Here is a 21,479-nt window from a genome sequence, read left to right on the forward strand (position 1 = left end):
TCCATTACCTTTTGAGCATCCCTACATGATTAAGAATGGATAGTGTTAAGAAGTGTTAAGTAAGGAGTGAAACAAGAATCTGATGTTGTAAGGACAGCATATTAGTGACAAAACAGGATCTGGGTCATATATTCCTAGATTCCATTTATATTTCTTCTATAGCCTATACAATGCTATGTGCATTTCTCTATTACTCTATTAAAGAAACTATAACCCAATCTACATCGCCTTCATCAGGAATGTGTGTAAAACACTTTATGAACTACTGCCTTTGAATCCAGCCAAAAATCATATACCAGATAATCCAAAATTTTGGCATATATGTCAGAAAATTGTTCTGGTGCTAAAAATATACATTATAAACGTGTCATTTTGTAAAACATTCACAATTATTTCAAGCTGTCAATTCCATTATGTAATATTTAAACTTATACCACAAATTTTCAGGAGACTGTATTTATTATTAGTCACAATTTTATATTACTTTAAAACAGCTCAATGCACTTATGACAAATGGAGAAAAAGGAGGGAAAAAAATCTTACCTGGTAGTTTCTTTTCTCAGATAATGTATGTCCATCAGTCCTCACCATAGAGTCGTGTCCTTTCCTCACAGTACTGGAGGCAATCAAATAGAACTGTCACTCAAGGGTCGTGTCACAGGAAGGACCGCCCACCAGTTCTCCCTCTAGAGTGGAATTATCCAAAAGCCATCAAAATTACTAACATGTAAATATATATAACATTAACAAAAATATTCAACATAGCACACAAAATACAATGAGAACAAATCTAAAAAGCAGCTAACTGTCTTAGACTCTGTCCCATTCTCCCCCTAGGTATTGAGAGCAGGCCACTAGCACTGGGCTCTGAGGTAGAGATTATCAGATATGAAAACTGTTCGTTCACACCTTCTTCCACTACTTTGTCACAATACCAGACATTACACGACAGGAAGAAACATAGGTGAACAAAAACAAAAATAACAAGAAAACAACAACAACAACAACCCACCCCCTCTTACCCCAAGCTTTTTTGTGTGACTTAAATATTCTCTGGTTATTCTCCAAATGACCAATTAATTCAAATTCAGTCATTTAACTAGATGGCCCACCCCACTGCCTATACTCAGATGCTAGGAATGTAAGCTATATATGTATTGATGCTAGGAATGTAAGCTATATATGTATTGATTCATGTTGCTCACAAAGATTATTTCCACGCTATAGGATGGAAATACATGGTATTTTAAAAACAATTATTAGATTAAAAACCCAGTTCAGTGTTCTATCTGCCTAACTGCACAAAGAACAAGTACCTTTTCTTAGCACCCAATTTCATGCACATTACAATAGGATTCACGGCGGGGGGGTGGGGGGGTGGGATTTTTAATGATGTTCATTTCTTAACCTGGGTAAATACGTACAAAATAAATATGCACTGTACATGTCAGGTTAAAAAAATGAAACTGAGATAAGAATTATCATGCTGTTTCAAAACTATAAATTAAAATTCAAAAAGTTCAAAGATTTAAAGGTAGTTCTACAAAGAATGTATAAGACACATTTCAGTACAAATAGCCTTAATAGTATAAAACATTTACCTTGAATAGTAGTATATATAGCTACTAAATAATGTTGCTATCCATTATAATTCTACATTCAAATTTTTAAAAAAATACTTACTATCATATGAAATGTACATTAGGATGAGATACTAAAAACATCTACTTTATAATTCATTGGTTAGGTAAGGACTATGGAGATGGCTTAGTAGATACGGAGCCTACCCTGCAAGACTTAGGACCTGTTTCCATCCCTAGAACCCATGTAGGAAGGAGCCTTGGGTGGAAGAGGGGCAGACAAGCAGATCCCTGAAGCTCACTGACCTGGCAAGCAGCACAGCCCAATCAATGACCTGCAGGTTCAGTGACAGCAACTCTAACTGCGGAAACTCCATGTGGCTCCTAAATACACCTTCCACACCCACACACTAAATACATACATTAACCCCATATACAGACTCTCTACATTTTTATGTATTTTAAAATTATGTATAAGCACGTATGTACGTGAACAGGTTTGTGATCATGGGAACAGAACACCAGGTCCCCTAGGGCTGGAGTTACAGGTGATGTGAGCCATGTGAGAGGGGCACCAGTAAGGAAACCCAAGTCCTCTGCAAAAGCAGTTACGTACTGGTAATAAGTAAGGCCAGCAATTTAAAAGCAACAACAGAAATCTCACAACAGTGTTACTAAAAAGGACAAATACGAAGGATTACAAATATATATACATTGACACAATCCACTAAGAGAATAATTTTTAAATGAAAAACTAACATGTGGAGAGCTTTTGGGCCCTTTGGTAGGAATCTGACATTGGGCCAGGACAGGGAAGTAAGCTCAGGCAGGAATCTGATTTGGGGATAGAATAAAGAAGTAGGCTTCAGGCAGACTAGAAAAAAGTAAACCTGCCTCAGCCTCAGAACTGGCTGGGGTCATGCTACAGTGTTGTCTAATTGTCATCTCTTTTTAATCCTCGTTCCTGCCCTGGAGAACCTGTTGACTGGCTGAGATGGCTTGGTCACTAACATTACTGACAAAGTATTTAAAAAGACTCCATATAATAACCATTAATAAATAAATAAATATATATATATAGTCATCATTTAAACTGTTTGTGTTTATTATTTAATTTATGCTGTGCTTAACAGTGAACACAGCCTTGCAAATGCTGAGCAACCACTCTACCATAGACCTACATTCTTGAGTCAGAAATTAGGGTATTCTAAAGACAAAATTATGAAGTGAACTGGATGCCCCATAACAATAGTGTAACACACATTTGGCTTGGCTATCTCAACTTTTTTTCATTATATAGCTCCTAACCAGTACTCTTGTTTGTAATGTTAGTGTACAATAGTATTAAAAAAGTTTTAAGATAGGATCTATCTTACTTTAATGCCAACTGAATCCAGTGGACAATAATCTAAAAGTTGAGTCACTAGTTATAGAGTAAGAATGCTTTTCTCCTTAAAAATATTTTGTTTAAGCCGGGGGCGTGGTGGCGCACGCCTTTAAGCCCAGCACTTGGGAGGCAGAGGCAGGTGGATTTATGAGTTCGAGGCCAGCCTGGTCTACAGGGTGAGTTCCAGGACAGCCAAGGCTACACAGAGAAACCCTGTCTCGAAAAAGCAAAAAAAAAAAAAAAAAAAAAAAAAAAATCAAAACAAAACAAAAAAAAAAACCAACAAAAAGATTTTGTTTGGGTAAAATCCCATATAGTAGTACACTTTCATACTGTGCAAATTTTATTCAAAAGATGTGTTTAAAATCTAAAATTAAACAAGGTAACTTAAACAGCACATCTTACTTATACAAAAAAGGACAATTATGATAAAAATGTATGTGCTAGGGCTGGTGAGATGGCTCAGTGGGTAAGAGCACCCGACTGCTCTTCCGAAGGTCCAGAGTTCAAATCCCAGCAACCACATGGTGGCTCACAACCACCCATAATGAGATCTGACGCCCTCTTCTGGTGTGTCTGAAGACAGCTACAGTGTACTTACATATAATAAATAAATAAATCTTAAAAAAAAAATGTATGTGCTAAGTAATACTTTAATAAATTCTTAGCAAGTATGAAAAAGGAACATTTGTCACCACCATCTTCATCCTATGTTATACTGATTAATGTGCTGTGGTGATAACTGACATGGGGAAAGAAATAATCTGCAATCCACATTACACATATGTACCTAAGACTGTGTGAAAAGGGACAACCAGGAGCCAGATGCCACTGCTCCTAAAGCAGGTGTGTAGACTGTTTTCCCACAAAGCCCTACAAATAGCTTAAAGTCATAAAAGCATGTGTTTGCCAAACTACAGGGAAATTTTCTATTAAGCAGAGATTATCTTCCATGAAAGAAAACAAAACCAAAAAGGCTGGCTCTATTCATCTACTTTAAACCAGACAAAATATATGAAACAGCCACTTTGACGTGTAAGCACCAGTTATTTCAGGATATGAAGAGAACAGAATCAATGAAGTAAGCTCTGTCAGTGCTCCCAGATCATTGTAGGAAGGGCAGAGTGGATGCCAATCAGAGTTCAAGGTTCTTAAGAGGCTACACAAGTTCCAAGTTAGACAGAGGAGACAGGCAACTAGAATCTGCAGGGTAAATATAGACCAAGGCTTCAGCAGTAAAGAACCCAAGGATCCGAACAGAGAATGCCTTTAATGGGAATGTAATAGATTTAAGCCGAGTGGTGATTTGTATCGACAGATGGAAAAGCCTCAGTCTAGAGGAAAGTCTTCTGAAACCATCAACAGTGGAAGCAATCCTCGAGGCTCCTAAGGTTTCAAGTTCAGAACATCAAGAAGGAGAGTCTCAACCATCAAATCAAGTAAGCTTAGAAAAACACTCTGGAGACACCTAACTCAAACAAGATTAGCCTGATTCTAAGTAGCACATCTGCATCCTCAAGCAGTACGACAGTACATGACCAAACTAACAGACTAGCATAAAAGAACCAACAGCAAGTATACAGCACTTACCAAAACCTCTAACTCATAAGAAGCTGAAATAGAACAAGTGAAAATAAAGGTAGCAATTAGACAAATGGTGGAATTACTATGCAAGGATGTTAAAGCAGGCATCACTAAATATAATCTAGGTTTTCAAATAAACATGTCAATGCAAGGTCCGTCTGATACTATGACAAAAACCTCCTGACATAAAGTGGAGCAAAGCCCAGGACCAGAGTAAGACAGACACCTCGAAGACTGGCACCCATTGACTTCTAGCAGCATTTTAAGAACAGAAAGAAAAGAATTACCATCGGAGAGCTCTAAAATTCAACTAAGACACCTTTTAAAAACGAAAGTAGTCAATTTAGAAGACAGTTTTAGCAATGAAAAGCTAAACAATGGCTTACTATAACTACATAATTTTATCTCCTAGTGATTTATCAGATTGAACTTTATGCTCACATCAAAACCAGTACATGAATGCTCTTATTAATAAAGGTATTATTCTTAGTAAATGGCTAAAATGATTATTTCAATGATAAAATGCTATTCAACAATAAAAAGGAACTACTAATTTAGGCAACATGGACAAATCTTCAATGCATCGTTATATGAGAATGAATTCAGACTGAAACTCCTTGAGAAGCCACAGGCCACGCTAACCAGGCAAACAGGTAGAATCTCCTCCAATCTCTTCCCTAGCTCTACAGAAAACCACCTCTGCATCCTCCCTACTAGAGTCCTACACCCCCAACCCCCATCCCAAGCCCATCTCCAGTGGCTCACAAATCTCCAAACTTCCTTCGTCCTACTCATGGCTGTATCCCAGCCCCAAACTCCAATAGTTACTGCCTGGGAACCTGCAGGCTCTAAGCAGACAGGCTAACTGCAGATATTTCTCAGCACTGATGCTCTCAATTCTCCAATAAAATGACACAGACAAACCAAAACAGAAAACATGATTCACTGCTCACTCCATTCTCCACATCCAATCCCCATTCTAATCCCAGCTCTGTAGCAGACCTTCTGCTGTGGCCTCTCCTTATTCTCTGTGCTCATTCCCAAGGGACTAAGCAGATCATGATGGAACACCCTGCTTTCCTCCCTCCTGTGAACCCACCCCCTCAACCTTCCTCTCCACCTCCTAGTTGTTTCCCATTCCTAAGTGTCAGCTACCTACACCTAGAAACATTTTACCTGGAACCCCCTAGTGGCCACACCTAGCAGGATCCCATAAAAATATCTGGAAACACGGTCTACACATTCTCCCAAGAACCAGAGAGTGCGAGAAACAGAAACCAAAGAACAAAGCACCCAACTAACAAAGTCCAGATATTAGCACTTAGAACCACAGTTTTGCCAACCCTCGATGCCTAGATGCCATCCTAAAAGCACAGTCAGTAAGCACAATCAGTAACAGCCAGGACAGTAGGTCTCCACCAGAGCCCAGCAACCCTACCACAGCAGGTCCTGAGTACTGAAACACAGCTGAAGTACAAGACAAGTACCTTAGAAGAGCCTCTGTGAATATGACAGAGGTCCTGACAGAGGAAAAGAATAAATCCCTTAAAAAAAAAAAAAAAAGCAGAAACAGAGGAAGGAAATAACTAAATCAGCTTAAGAACTGAGAAGACACAAAATGTCCAGGATATATGGGACATGACGAAAAGACCAAATCAAAAACAGTAGGAATACAGGAAGAAGAAACCCAGATCAAAAACAGAGAAAATGCTTTCAGAAAACTCATAGAAGAAAATTCCCCTAACCTAAAGGAGCTACATATCGAAGTATAAGCAACGGAACACAAAAATATACTGGACCAGAAAAGAAATTCCTGGGGAAAACAAAAGAACAAACAAACAAACAAAACAAAACAAAAAAAACCTAAACAAAGAAATAGTAAAAGCTACAAGAAAAAAAGACCAAGTAAAATATAAAAAGGCAGACCTATTAGAATTAACATCTGACATCTCAATGGAGACTCTAAAATCCAGTAGGGCCTGGACAGATGGTCTACAAACTCTAAAAGACCACAGATGCCGCCAGTCCAGAACACTCTACCCAGCAAAACTTTTAATTACAATAGATGAAGAAAATAAGACATTCCATGATAAAACCAAATTTAAGCACTATCTACATATCTGGCCTTACAAAGGTGCTACAAGGAAATTTACTACTGAAAGCTTAACCATACCCAAGAAAGAACAGAATAAATAACCCCAGACAAAAGAGGGAAGCTCACACTTCATGAACACACCAGCACCAAAGCACTGCTCAGATATCTCTCAGCACTGATGCTCTCAATTCTCCAATAATACGGCGCAGACAAACCAAAACAGATAGAAAACGTGATTCATCCCTCTGCTGCATTCAAGAAACACACCTTAACATCAAAAATAGACATCGCCTGGTTGCTATGTTAAGAACCTGACAAAAAGCAATTTAAAGGAGAAAGGGCTATTTGGCTCACAATTCTAGGTTATAGTTCATCTTTGCAAAGAAGTCACCATGACTAAGGCTTGAGAGAGCTGGTCACATTATATCCAAAAATCAACAGCAGATATCCCTTTCCAGGGGAAGGTACCACCAGTGTGTGGGTTCACTTCAATTAACATAATTAAAACATGAGCGTGCTCAGAGAAGGCTGGAGAAATAGCTCCGTGGTTAAGAGCTTTGGCAGCTCTCAGAGGACTCCAGTCCGATTCCCACTACCCACATGGTACTTCACAAACTCAGAGGTCCACCTCCAAGGTGAGTCTACATTTCATCAAGTTGACAGTTGAAATGAACCATATACAGTTACATGGGGTATTCATCAAGAACTCTTTCTCAAAAAGTTAAGTTTCCTTGTTGTCACAACTAATTTATAGCCTATACAGATAAATATTTTCAAAATCCAAATTGATGACTAAGTAGTACATACAAAAACATCATCAGACAAAAAGAAAAGCTGAATTTTAGTTGCAGCATATCAAGTCTAGCAAAACTGCCACACTGAAAATGTTTTCTAAATATCTAGTAATTCAGATTTCTAAGGCCAATTATTAATATGTAAAATGAAAGGTTGCTTTTACTGACAAAGAAAAGCCAGAATTAACCAACAATGTTCCCTTTAAATCAAATTATTGTCTGGTTATCATAATTTAATGTTTCATAACTTTAGTGTTTGTATCTCTGCAGTGGTAGCTTTCCTGATACCCTTTTAATTTAACTATATAGTTCTATCACAAATATTTTAAGAAATTTTGGTCAATTAATATTCAGATTTATGTATATAACAGGCTCAGCATTTCAAAATACTCAAACTGTGACTCAAATAAAATGAAACACAACAAAGATGTCCTACCAAACTTAAATGACAAAATGCCAACCCTTTCTGAACCTCGTTGCTTGCAGATTAATGCACTGGAATGTGAGGCTAGGGAGAAGCCCCTCTGTAGCCTCCCTACTATTTAAAGCTGCTTTAAGCTTAAACAACCTGCACACCCTGGGTGTGCCTCACTTCCTCATGGTAGATGAGGACAGAAACCATGTGCTCTGGTTCCAGCAACACTAAAGAAAGACAGTTGTGTAGTTATTCTTAAAACTGGGTAACCAGGTTGGAGAAAAGCAACGGTTTCAAAAGTTCTTCATTAAAAATAAGCAACTTCAGTATTAACCTACATATTTAACTGCACAGAAGACATCTGATGGTCACTTCATAGCTGGTTGGACAATGGAGCTGAATCGGTGCTACAGAGCAGGGTCACAAGGAGTAGGAACAGAGAAACTAGAGATAAAAACAGACATCTTTTACACAGGTAATACAAGGAGCAAAAGAAATAAGGAATGGCTGAAAGAATAGCTAAAGTGGAGTTTGTAAGACACAAAGTCTGATAGAGTGGATGTGGTACCATGAATGGAAATGTCCCCCACAGGCTCATAAATCTGATCATTGGTTCCCACTTAGTGGCATTGTTTGTGGAAAGATCAAAGGTGTGGCCTTGTTAGAGGAAATATGCGCCTGCAGCAGGGCTTTGTGAGTTTAAAGACTCATTTCATTTCCAGCTCACTCTCTGCTCTGTGCTTATAATACAGGATGTGAGCTCTGAGCATCCTGCTCTAGCCCCCACACCTGCTACTTTCTGCCATGCCTCCCTGACACAACCAATGGACTCTTATCCCTTGGCCATGGCGTTTTATCCCAGCAACAGTAAAATAACCATAGAAAGAACTGATGGCAGGATAGAATCCAGATGATTTTTTTGAAATGTGGGTGGAATGTCTTAGAGATGAGACTTAGACACAGGGTATATTGCTACAAGGAAGCTAAGCAGGAGTAAATTTAAGTAAGTAGACATTATTGGAAATATACTGCAAATCTCTGCTTACTCCCTTTTCTGCTAAAATACAAAACAAAGCCATCAGCTGAAAGCACAGATATGAAAGGAGAGGTCAGAGGTTGAAGCAGGAGAAGAGATGTAAACTGGTTTTGATAGTGAAGAGAGAGGAGGCAATAAATAAGCAGAAATGTCAGGCAGTTGAGGCTGGGATCCCTCAAACATGGGCAGCTCAGGGATCAAAGAACAGTGTAGACAGAGGTCTATTAAACCAAAAGAAGTGACAAGTGAGAGAACAAAGAGTGTAGGCAGAGATAATGACATGTGGAAGAAGAAAATCAGGAAAAGAGAAGACAGGAAGGAGGAGGAGGGAGAGAGGGGGAGGGGAGGAGGGAGGGGAGGAGGGAGAGGAGGTCCTCCTTGCCGCACTCTCCTCCACGGCAGTCTTAACTCGGGGTCTCTGCAGCTGCTGCTGTCCCAATGATCTCAGCTCAGCTTTTCAATGCCAAGCACCTTCCTAGCACTGACCTTTCTCCTTAGTTGTCCGTCTTCACCAAGGCCTGCCCCGACCATCCAATGTCTGAGTTGTGTGTAGTTGTTTTGTCTGCACAGCCTTAGTATCTATCTAAGTCCCGTACAGAGACTGTCTATTGTGCTTGTCCCTCTTATTTCAAGAACCAAAAACATCACACATTACATACATACTTTGCTGAATTAATGAACCACAAATTACACTGAATACTTTACTGACTGCAACTGCACCAAACAATATTTTCCTTAAAAGGAATGCAATACTAACATTTTGTATGGCAAGAGTAAGAACAGCAATCAGAAAGCTACTTTTAAAAATTGGTTACTGAAAATATTTTTTTTTAATCTTGAAAAGTCTTTTTACTGCCCTTGATATTCTGACATAGGACCAGGCTTTCTGAGAAGACTAGATTTTCTATGAATCACCTTTCAAGTTTTCCAATTTTAATTCACTTAAAGATGAATACCTTAAAGGTTTAAATAGCAGACTCCACTTTTTCCCTCCTTATCGTAACAGCTGCCAGGCCATACAGATCTTCCTGCTGGCTCCTCAATCTCGTTGACCTTGCGAATGCTATTGTTGTTCCTTTCTTCTATTTCCCATATCATTTAAGAATAAATAACCAAAGCCGGGCGTGGTGGCGCATGCCTTGATTCCCAGCACTTGGGGAGGCAGAGGCAGGCGGATTTCTGAGTTCGAGACCAGCCTGTTCTACAAAGTGAGTTCCAGGACAGCCAGGGCTATACATGTCTCGAAAAACCAAAAAAAAAAAAAAAAAAAAAAAAAAAGGAAGAAGAAGAAATAACCAATATAGTCCAAGAGTAATCCTAGCTTCCTTGTCAGTAACTGACTTACTAAGGGGCAAAGGAGAACTTACACCTTTATTTTCCTAAGGCACTAAGGGAAATGTGGTATTTACTTAACTGAAACACAGCTAGCAAGCCCACAGTGCTAACAGCTGTCTTCAGCTGTCATTTTTTTTCACCACTGAAACTCAGATATATCCAATCAGTTCAGTTGCTTCAAATCTCAGACTATCACTTAACACCAGTATTAGCATAAACATTACAACGTTTCATTAGACTTCGTGGTAAAACACCACTGAATATACAATCATTATTTTTAAACCAATATTCTAATGTAATAGAACTTTCAGAAGCATATTTATCTTGCACATATGAAGAGTCCGCATGTTTTACACAAGACCCATTCAAGAAACAAAAGGATTAAAATCTTTACAATAAGACAACTCGGGGGGGTAACTCTCAGAACACAATGAAACATCTTGTTTCAATGGCTCAGCGATTAAGAGACTGCTCTGCCAGAAGTCCTGAGCTCAATCCCAGCAACCACATGGTGGCTCACAACCATCTGTAATGGGATCTGATGCCCTCTTCTGGTGTGTGTCTGAAAACAGCTGCAGTGTACTCATAAATAAAAAATAAACTTTAAAAATCTAAAAATTTAAATAATATATAACTAATTAGTGGCCGCCAGGTAAAATAGAATCAAGAGATTTCTGGCTCAAAATCCAGACTATATCATCTTTGAGCCAGAAAGAGAAGAATACTTCCTGTTTAGGAGGAACACAATCTAACTAGCTTAAAACTCAAGAGGCAGGCTAGGCTGGCTGACCAACTAGCAGCCCCAGAAATGCACTTGTCTCCAGCACTGAGTTTACAAGCCTGCATCACTGCACCTGGCTTTAGACAAAACAAAACAAAACAAAACACTATGGGTTTTAGGGATCAAATTCAGGTCCTTAAGTACCTCTCCAACTGAGCCCAAGACATAGTCTTCTATGTAACTAACAAGAGCTTCAAGCTATCTAAAATAGTAACCCTGAAACTAGAAACTAACACATATAACTTTACAATTGATTATTCAATATTCTTCTCAGTTACAATAGGCCACATAAACAGAAATCAGAAATAGAAAAGCCATATACTACCATGTACAAGATATTTAAAGAATACTATAAATTACAGGGGAAAAAAAAGTGTGTGTATCTGAGTTCATGCATGCGCGTTTGCTGAGGACTTTATCAAAGTCTGTGGGCATAGCAAGTGTTCTACACCACTCAACTAACAGCCCGGGTCACATCAGGTATCGAGTTAGACCCTGGCAAGCGTGGAGGCTACCGGGGATGGGCCGTACCACATAAGCATCAAGTGGTAAAACCAAGGACTGACCTGCAGACTCCCAGTACCACAGAAGAGTGAAATTTGAATCATACCTCTAACCCAGGAGAAGTGACATTCTGAACTGCCCTTAAGGTCACTAGATATCTATCAAAACGTTAAGATTACTTACAGCCCTAGGCCTTCTGATAAAGGACAAATCCAAATCAAACTGTCACCCACGTGGACTGAAAAAAAAAGGCTCCTGGGGAAAGCTGTACTGCGGTGTGCGGTGTGCAGTGTACAGGCTACAACATGAACCCTTAGGTCAGTGTCCACTCTCAATCCTGCTAAGCGCATGTTCCCCATTGGTCTAGGCACCTATGTGTCATCTGCAATTCTTTCCATGGGGATTACAATGACTAGGAAGCTGGGTGTGGGAAGTGGGAGGTGGAGCAGAAATTCTGATCACACTAAATTTTATTTTATTTATTTTTTTTTTTTTTGGTTTTTCGAGACAGGGTTTCTCTGTATAGCCCTGGCTGTCCTGGAACTCACTTTGTAGACCAGGCTGGCCTTGAACTCAGAAATCCGCCTGCCTCTGCCTCCCGAGTGCTGGGATTAAAGGCGTTGTGTATTATTTTTAATTATAAATTTTAAGGAACTGAATTTGTAAAAAGGATGTCTTCTGATGAATGCACAGCTTTAGTTAACTAACTTCCAAAAGCAAAGTAATTCCTAAAGCAATCTCTAAAAGACCAAACAAAGAAATACACCTAGGGTATACAGAGGAGAAGTCATAATGAAAGACAGAATAAACAGATCAATAATTAAAAACATGAAAAATGTGAAATGCAGGTAAACTCATACTTTGTGGAAATGTACAATTTTAAGTGCTTATATTTAAAAGACAGATCAAGCCAACCATCAAAGATCACACCTCCTAAAACTAAGACAGCGTAATACATCCAAAGCAAGTATAGAGGGAATGATGGGAATGATAAAGATGGGGGTCGGGGGACACCACACTAAAACAAGTTAAACTAGCAAGAAAACAGCATCTAGAGCTTAGCTTTAAATAGACAAAAATAAATGCACCTTAGGCAGACTAACAACAAGTCAGAAATATCAATACTAGGAATGCAGAAAATACATGACTCCTGAGCCCCCAGGCACCAAAAGAAGGATAAGAAATACAAGAACTCTTACAAATAGACAATTTAAATGAAACAGCTTTGTCCTTTAAGTTCACTGGTAGAGTCTGAACAGTCTTGCATCTGCTAATATTATTTAATTGACTAAGAAAACAACCACTACCATCCTAGGCTCAGGGAATTTCACAGGTGTATAAGATATTTAAAGATACAATGTAGTCCACAAAGCAAATAAGGAGATAATACCTCATTTTTATCATGCTTACACCAAACCAAAGACACTAAATGATGACGAAAAATTTAAATACAAATAAATACATCTATGGAGCAGATACACAAAAAAGATCAACAAAATGTCTGCACATAAAACTAAACAAAATGATGCCGGGCGTGGTGGCTCACGCCTTTAATCCCAGCACTCGGGAGGCAGAGGCAGGCGGATCTCTGAGTTCGAGGCCATCCTGGTCTACAAAGTGAGTTCCAGGACAGCCAGGGCTACACAGAGAAACCCTGTCTTGAAAAAACAAAAAAAAAAAAAAAAAAAAAAACTAAACAAAATGCCAAGGAGGTCTTCAGAGAAACGAGGCTCATTTAATATTTAAATTTCAATTAATGGAAAAAAGTCATTATTCAAAAAAAATTTTTTTAAAGAAAAAGAAATAGTTCTCTCATGATCATTGTAATGAATATAGCAAAAGAAACTAGCCACATAATTACTGCAGATCTATAGGAGGTTGGTCCGGTGCTGCTCAAGTATTCAAATGCTAAATCTGTACCCCAAGATCTGGTTGCTGCAAGACAAGCTTTTGTTGTGCAAACACCAGCTTTTGTTGTGCAAACCTTCCTCCCAAATTTAAAACCATTGGTTAAATAAAAAAAATAAAATAAAATAAAAATGGCTACAGCTGATTCCTGGGGAGAATAGAGGTAGGCAGGTTTTCAGCTGGGGGTCCTGGGTAGGGACCATGGGTGAGGGTTGAGAAGTTTGAAAAAGGAGAGAGTGAGAGAAGAACGTCTTGACTGGCCAACATCAAGTGCCAGAGTTAACTGCCCCCCCAGAACACCAGACTGCTGGAGCAGAAATAACCTAGCAAGATTCAAACAGCGAGCATTTGGGGAGCACAGTTGGGGAAGTAGCCAGACTAGTATTAGAGAATTAGATTAGGGGTAATCCCAAGTAATTTTGCAGAACCTAATAAATAAATCATAGTTTGATTCTCATTCATTTGAAGCTAGGCAGGGATAAGTGTAATTCTATTTTATACTTCCCCAAAAAGAGGTGGACAGACTTTCTTACGCCTGCCTCTCCACGGTCTTTGAATAGCCTTGACATACATGAAGAGGCATGTCTTTACACACACTACACCTGCCTTCAATCCACCCACTCACACCACAGGAGCCAAATAGGCATAGGCCTGTATACTGGTTCAGATTCTAGAAAAGCAGAGAGCTTTGAAACTCCTCAAAAGAAATTAACTGGAAAGAAGTGTGGGGGAAATTCAAGCCTACAGTACACTCAAAAACACAGAGCATGGTGGCAACTAAAAGGACTAGAACTCAACGTCAGTTGGTTTACTCTAAAGAAAATTAGGGGGACATATAGTAAGAGCCTTCTTGGGTTCAGAATAAACACCAAAGACTGGGCAGCGGTAAAAAGAAAAAGCCCATTACAGGGGCCAAACTTCAATCAGACAGACAATACACACCTCTTGAGAGCCATCAAAACTAACAGCGTAATTAGCACAACGAGTGGAGATTGATACCTGGGTGTGATACCAAGAAATTCTACAGACCTACAAGTGAAAGAGACACAGATTTCACTGTTAAAAGAAATCACTGTCATCTTAGCCACGCAAATATCTCCAAAGCTTTATCCTCCAGAGTATGACATCAAATTCTTTCCAATGCAAAATATATACAATTTCATTGAAATAGCACAGCAAAACCATTAAAGCAGTGAGAAGCCCAGAAAGGAGGGGGAGCAGTGTGTGCCGCGATGCTGCCATATACACAAGGTAAAAAGCAGCCCAGTGTCACTCAACAGACTTCCAAGTAACCCTCATAAATATGGCCAGTAATTCAGAGGACCCATTAAATAAAGGCTTAGAAATGATGACAACACCCCATCAAATAATTATCTTTCAAAAAGATCTTAAGTCAGGCCTAGTGGTTGCTTTTTGGATAGAAGAGTCCTAATTTTCCTATTTTGTCAAATTGTAATATAATTACAAACACTTTCCTCTTCCCTTTCATCCCTCCAACATTCCCACATCCTCCCTCCTTGCCCTTTCAACTTCATGGCGTCTTCTTTCATCAATTGCTACTATGTGCATACATGTGTACAAATATATACACATATATATTTCCTAAATACAACCTGCTCAGTCTATATAACACTACTCACATGTATGTTTTCACAGCTGACCATCTGGTATTGGGGGCCAATTAGTGCGCTCTTCCTGGAGAAAACTCACTCTCTGTCTCTCTCTGTGTCTCTCTCTCTCTCTCTCCCCATATTCCTTGGTGACTTGTAGTTCTGTGTCTGGCAGACTTTGCATGTCTATTGTTGCTGCCCTTCTCAGCTCCCCTGAAGGGAGTCATGTTGATGAGTGAAGCATGTAACTTCAACTTACTGGGAGACACAACCCCACTGGAAGAAAGCGCTTACAGTCAATCTTTCTGTCCCATCTTCTAAAATGTTCCCTGAGCCTTAGGTCAGGGAGTGTTTTGAGGTGTATCCATTGGGACTGACTCCACAGCTTTCCAGTTGGACAAGCTGTGCCTTTCTGTAGTGGTTTCTGTCAATTACAAAGAGAAGTTTCCTTGAGGACGACTCTGACTCCAGTTCTGAGGAGGCCCAGACATAAGACTCTAACTAAAGGCCTTTCTAGGCTAGGCAGTGAGTTCATGGTCACTCTGAGCAACCGAATGAAACCTTGCTTCAATAAAAAAAAAAAAAAAGAGAGAGAGAGAGAGAGAAGGCTGAAGATATAGCTTCATAAAGGGGTGTTTGCCCAACATGTATAAAGACTAAGATTCAATTCCCACGTTCAAATCCCAGTTCTACCAAACAAATAAGCAAACAAACACCTAATTCAACATTAAAAAACAAAAACAAAAACAAAACAAAGAAAAAGTTAACAGAGTTGACAAGAGAAAGGTAAAGAAAGGGGCTCATGCTAGCAAACTATGAAACTTGAGGAAATGGACAAATTACTAAAACATCATCAGGCTATCAAAATTGGTGGAAGAAATAAGACAGTCAAAACTAGACTCATCACAAGTAAAGAGACTGCATTAACAACAGAAAGTTTTCAAGAGGAAAGGCACACGCCCAGAAGGCTTGAGTGATAGACTAGAAGACAAAAATTAGTTTCACTTCAAACTATTCAAAACAAACGACTAGCCAGAAGCCTTCTCACTAGCATCACTACCCAGTCAAGACCACCACTAACACGGCATGGAAAGAAACCACAACCATGACACTAATATGAGCAATAAATGAGATGGGGCTATCCCAGAAACAGGACTTGCTCAACATACAATATTGAGCAATTTAATGTGCATTTTTAAATAAGGGACAAAACTCACACATCGTTAAAGGATATACATCTGCAACCCTACCACTTGTGAAGCAAAGGCAGTTGGAAGGTGAAGGGACACCCTGGGTGGACACAACAAGATCCACTTTTTAAATCGAAACCAGACCTAAACCCAAACCAACAACAAAAAATTTCCATCCAAAAGGGACATCCCCACATCAGTAAAGAGTATTTACTGAACAAAAGACAGAGATAGGTTTGAGTGGGTGTGGGGGTGAGGGGTGGTGCTTACCACTAAGCCTGAAGAGCCAAGTTTGAAAAGGTCCCAATGGCAGGAGAGTTGTGCTCTAATCTGCACATGAGCCTGAAGGCATAGGTGTGCCCCCACACACAAATAAACTAACAAATAAACAATGTGCTTCTTTAAAGTTATGGTTTTAAAAAACCATAGAAGCATAATGAACAGTGAAATAGTGAGAGCAGAGATGAGGCTGTCCACTCTTGCCACTACATGTGATCTTGTACTGAAGATCCTAGACAGAATCGTTAGGCAATGAAATGAAATAATAAGTGCTGAGTCTGGAGAGGAGGTGAAAGCCTCTAGTTGCAGATGACATACATTATTAGATCTACAAAAAATCCTAAGGCACTCACTAGAATAATGATTTTATAGCAGTTTCATAGCAGTGTGGATTTTCATAATCTTTAACTTATCAAATGGCTTAAATGAGGACGTTCATTGGGGTACAAGGCATATAAACCAATATATAAAAAAATCACATTTTCATGCAGCAATAACAACCCCCAAAAAGAAAGCAAGCAATTCCATTTCCCAAGCATCAGAGAGTAAAATTCTTAAATTTCATACACAAAAATTATACTCTGAAAGCTGCACAAAATAATGGAAAGAAATTTAAAAAACTATATCAAAGAAAGTCATCCAAGTCTAGAGATGAGAAGTAGCAATACACCACAATGAGCTACAAGTTACACAGCAGCTGGCTCCTCTGCAAAAGCAGACAAGCGAATCCTAAGAGTCAGATGGAAATTCAAAAGATATACTGGCCAAAACAATCTAGAAAAAGGACAAAGTAGGAGAATTTTCATTTTCAGTTTTCAAGCTTGTAGCATGTAAACAAAAGATACTAGCATACATAAGATTACAGTAAAATAGAATTGATGGTTAATATAAACCTTCACGTTCATATTCAATTCATTTCAGAAAACCATGCCAAAATAATCCACTGGGAAGAAAAATTATCTTTGTATGAATACAACTATGCTATAAACCTTGTACACTTTTTACTATCCAATCCCTTTCTCATAACTTACGCATAACTGTTAGGTGTAGTAACACAAAGCCTAGATATTTTAACATACTTCTGACTTTTTTTTTAAGTTTTTTTTTTTTTTCAAGTATTTACTGCTTCAAAGAGAAACTCATTTGAAAAGCATTTCAGGGACCAGCTAAAACAGTACTAACAAAATGCAATCCAACGTTAAGTGAGTAAGTACAATATGGAATATTAATTTTAAAAAAGTTTGTTAAGCAAAAGGTCAGACATGAAAGAATATATCAGCTACAACTTCATCTGTTTGAAGCCTCTTTAAAAAAAAAAAAAAAAAACCTAATTCCCACCAACTGGAAGCAAATTAGTGATTTCCTAGGTTACGAATGACTACTGACTAGACTCATTCAACTTAAGAGGTGACAGAAATGTTCAGTATTTGAGCCACAGTGATATTTACACAGGTATATAAATGTGTAAGAACACAGAAAAGATCATTTAAATAATGCTAGATATAATTTGTAAACTCCCTTAAGAAATTTAATATAAAACTAAAAACATCAGTGCCTATGGATTATGAGTTAGAAGCAATGAGCTTAAGAACCTGTATAAAGACATCGTACCAAATCCTTACATGACATTAACTTCATTTTTAAAAAGCTTTTAGAAAGGTAACTTTGTCAGAAGGCAGCACTAAATTGCTTTGTCTTAATTACTTGGTACTCTTTAGTTTAAATTTTAATTTCATCACCTAGCTTCTTTACTAACCTGTAATTTCTCAGTATGGGATTTAAGTCAGGTATGGACTCTGAAATGTTTTATACACACACACACACACACACACACACACAATTACTACAATTTTTAATCGCATTATATCTTGCTTCTTAGTTTGAACCCTTTCTATTGTGCAGTTTCTTTTCTTCACAATGGTCTAAAAGTGCACACATTATAGCAAAAGACACGCTCCAAAATCTGACTTTTAATCTTTCCCAGACAACATGTTGTGCTACAGTGTTCTCTGGCAGCAGCCCAGGGGCAGTTCCCAGCCAGTCATGCACGGCCTCACAATACTAAATAGCTAATATGTGGCAGAGAACTAAACTAGGATGCGCAGTAGATTAAGTGTCTTAAATGCATTTCTGACTTAATGCTTTCAACTTAGATTTGCTGATACAGAACCCGATTAAAAATTGAGGAATATTTCTGCTAGTTCCAGTAGAATCCTTAGCTAACTGTGAAACTAAGAACTCAATTAACTTTGTAAAGCAACTAACTATAAAGAGGAGGTGTAAGGTTATTTCACCCATAGAGAAGCCAAGGTCATTACAGAGGCTTACAGGTCTTTCACCCGCTAGTTCCCAGTTTTCCCAGTACTATCTAATCGGTCTCTTCCTCTCTTACTATACTTCAGTGAATCTTGTGATTTTTTTAAATGGTAAGACATCTAGACTACTCCTGTGGTACGGTTATCTGTTCTTTGTTGCTGTCCCTTCCTACAAGGTCTTTCACTTGGACAAATACAGAACCACTCCTTCATCACAGGCTTCCCCATTCACCCTCTGAGAGAAAGCGGGTCTGTTAGCCATACATCCTCCATAGACCTTTGATTTCTTTTGCTTCATAACTTGATCACCAACCACCACAGTCTATGCTGTGCACCCTTATAGTCTGTTAGAACAATATCTGACAAAGAAAAGGAGTTAAAATAATATTTATCAAATGAATTAATAAACTAGTAACACAGAGTTAAGTCACTTGGCTTTGACCTAACCCTACAAAGCAAGTCACTCATTCCAAATACAAGCAGGTATCAAACTGGCTTTGAAGCCTTCCAAAAACCCTAAGCTTAATAATAAAAACTGGATTCTGATTTTAGCATCTAGTGTCTTCACTATATTTTGCATTAATAGTTGATACAGCAAACTACTCAAAAATGTTCTTTAAACTTCTATAAAGTTAAGTTTTCCCATTAAAACCACTTGAGCAATGTTGGAGAAGTATTTCTGTATATTAACTTCACTACATATTTGCGTGATATCATATATGGCTTAGCTCCCTCTCTCAGCAGGAAGCAGGACTGGGTTACAGCCCAGTGTGGTTATGCTCTGTTGGTGAAGCTGGAGAGCACAAGCAGGAAAAGGACTGTATTTAAAATTCAAACAATTTAAAAAGGTGAATTTAAAATTTAGGATAACTTTATACAATCATATTCAGTAGACAATTCATACATAGTTGGTATGATATGAATTGGTAAAATTGATGTCAGGACGATATTAGAAACTTTGTCAAACCTTTCATACAGTCAACAAATTACTTTTGGGTCCTTCTGAGGTTTCAAATCCATCCATCAGTGCATAAGACCACTTTAGGGTTGTGGTCTATGGCTCGACAGTAGAGAATACCTGCCTAGCACTGCAAATACCTAAACAATGCTAAATAAACTGCTTGGTCCCTAGACGTATGATCCAGTTGTACACTGCTGAGCAAAAACTTGAAGGTAATGACTAACTTTCATGTTAGGTTTTTCTAATAAAAGATGCTCAATTGCTCAAGTCTATGTTAGTACTCCAAAACATAAAATCACAAGCACTTCAGAACCCCAGCATTCTGGAATAAGGGAAACTCGCTCAACAGGTGAGTGCTAAAGGGAAAAGAGATTCCGTGGGGGAAATGTTAGCTACATTTCTTAAGGTGTAAGTGATGTACCTTATCTAAGGTATAATACACACATGCACACTTCGGAGTGTGTTCAATGCTACACATACATTATTTACTCCTCTTAACTCATTTTCCAAATTGCTTATATTACCCTGTATTATATAATCAGGCAGGAAAAACAAGACTACAGCACTCACACATACTTGGTGGTAACAAACACTGCTTGCCCCACTAAATAACTAAGTTGCCCCTTGGGAGAGAGTCTACTTCTCCTCTGCTTCTTCAGCACTGACCTCAGTTATTTACACTATGTAAAATTTTTAAAAAATCAATGCATAATAGTTATCAATTCATAATGAAGCAATAGCACACCTCTGCCCATACCAAAAAAAAAAAAAAAAAAAAAAAAGACTTCTAAACTCATGAGACAGATGAACTACAAACTTCTCTTTAAAAGTAAACCACACAACTCCAAATCAGCACTCTCAAGGAAAAAATATATAAGGACACTTCAAACTGTCAACTTGACAGCTTGAAGTTTGAAAATGTATTCTTTTCCTGACTCACCAAAAAAATACAATTTTTTAAAATAACATTTTAAGTCTTAACGCTTTAACATAGAGATTATTTGTCCTAGGCTGACATATACAATTAAAAATTAAACCTCATGGACCATTTAGAGACTGCCGTATCCAGGGATCCATCCCATAATCAGCTTCTAAACGCGGACACCATTGCATACACTAGCAAGATTTTGCTGAAAGGACCCAAATATAGCTGTCTCTTGTGAGACGATGCCGGGGCCTAGCAAACACAGGAGTGGATGCTCACAGTCAGCTATTGGATGTATCACAGGGCTCCCAATGGAGAAGCTAGAGAAAGTACCCAAGGAGCTAAAGGGATCTGCAACCCTATAGTTGGAACAGCATGATGAACTAACCAGTACCCCGGAGCTCTTGTCTCTAGCTGCATATGTATCGAAAGATGGCCTAGTCGGCCATCACTGGAAAGAGAGGCCCATTGGACTTGCAAACTTTATATGCCCCAATATAGGGGAATGCCAGGGCCAAAAGAATGGGAATGGGTGGGTAGGGAAGTGGGGAGCGCTATGGGGGACTTTTGGGATAGCATTGGAAATGTAATTGAGGAAAATATGTAATAAAAAATATTAAATATTAAAAATTAAAAAAAATAAACCTCATTGTTAATAATATACTGTGGGTCTTAAACTATCCAAAGAATTAATTTCTAGTTAATATCCATGAATTAAACAAAAAGCCTTTTAACCTTTTTAAAAAAGAAAAGTGTGCCCAGTAATCTTTTCTTTGACTA

General features: G+C 38.4%; 1 protein-coding gene across 10 annotated transcripts in view; it reads right to left on the bottom strand.

The window, feature by feature from the left end:
* Cnot2 (CCR4-NOT transcription complex subunit 2) overlaps positions 1-21,479 on the bottom strand; it is a 94,119-nt gene that overhangs the window by 61,239 nt on the left and 11,401 nt on the right. For 5 of the 10 annotated variants that reach the window (XM_029482813.2, XM_085843181.1, XM_021174169.3 and 2 more), the window contains exon 2: positions 544-616. In XM_029482813.2, the coding sequence (XP_029338673.1) occupies positions 544-616 (73 nt within the window). Of the gene's footprint in view, positions 1-543; positions 687-21,479 lie in introns of those variants that run through there. The other 5 variants (XM_029482814.2, XM_021174170.3, XM_029482808.2 and 2 more) reach the window with 2 other exon arrangements.

The sequence above is a fragment of the Mus caroli genome, unplaced genomic scaffold (assembly GCF_978045245.1).
Source record: "Mus caroli unplaced genomic scaffold, Mus_caroli_1 scaffold_9, whole genome shotgun sequence".
NCBI classification, from domain to species: Eukaryota; Metazoa; Chordata; class Mammalia; order Rodentia; family Muridae; genus Mus; species Mus caroli.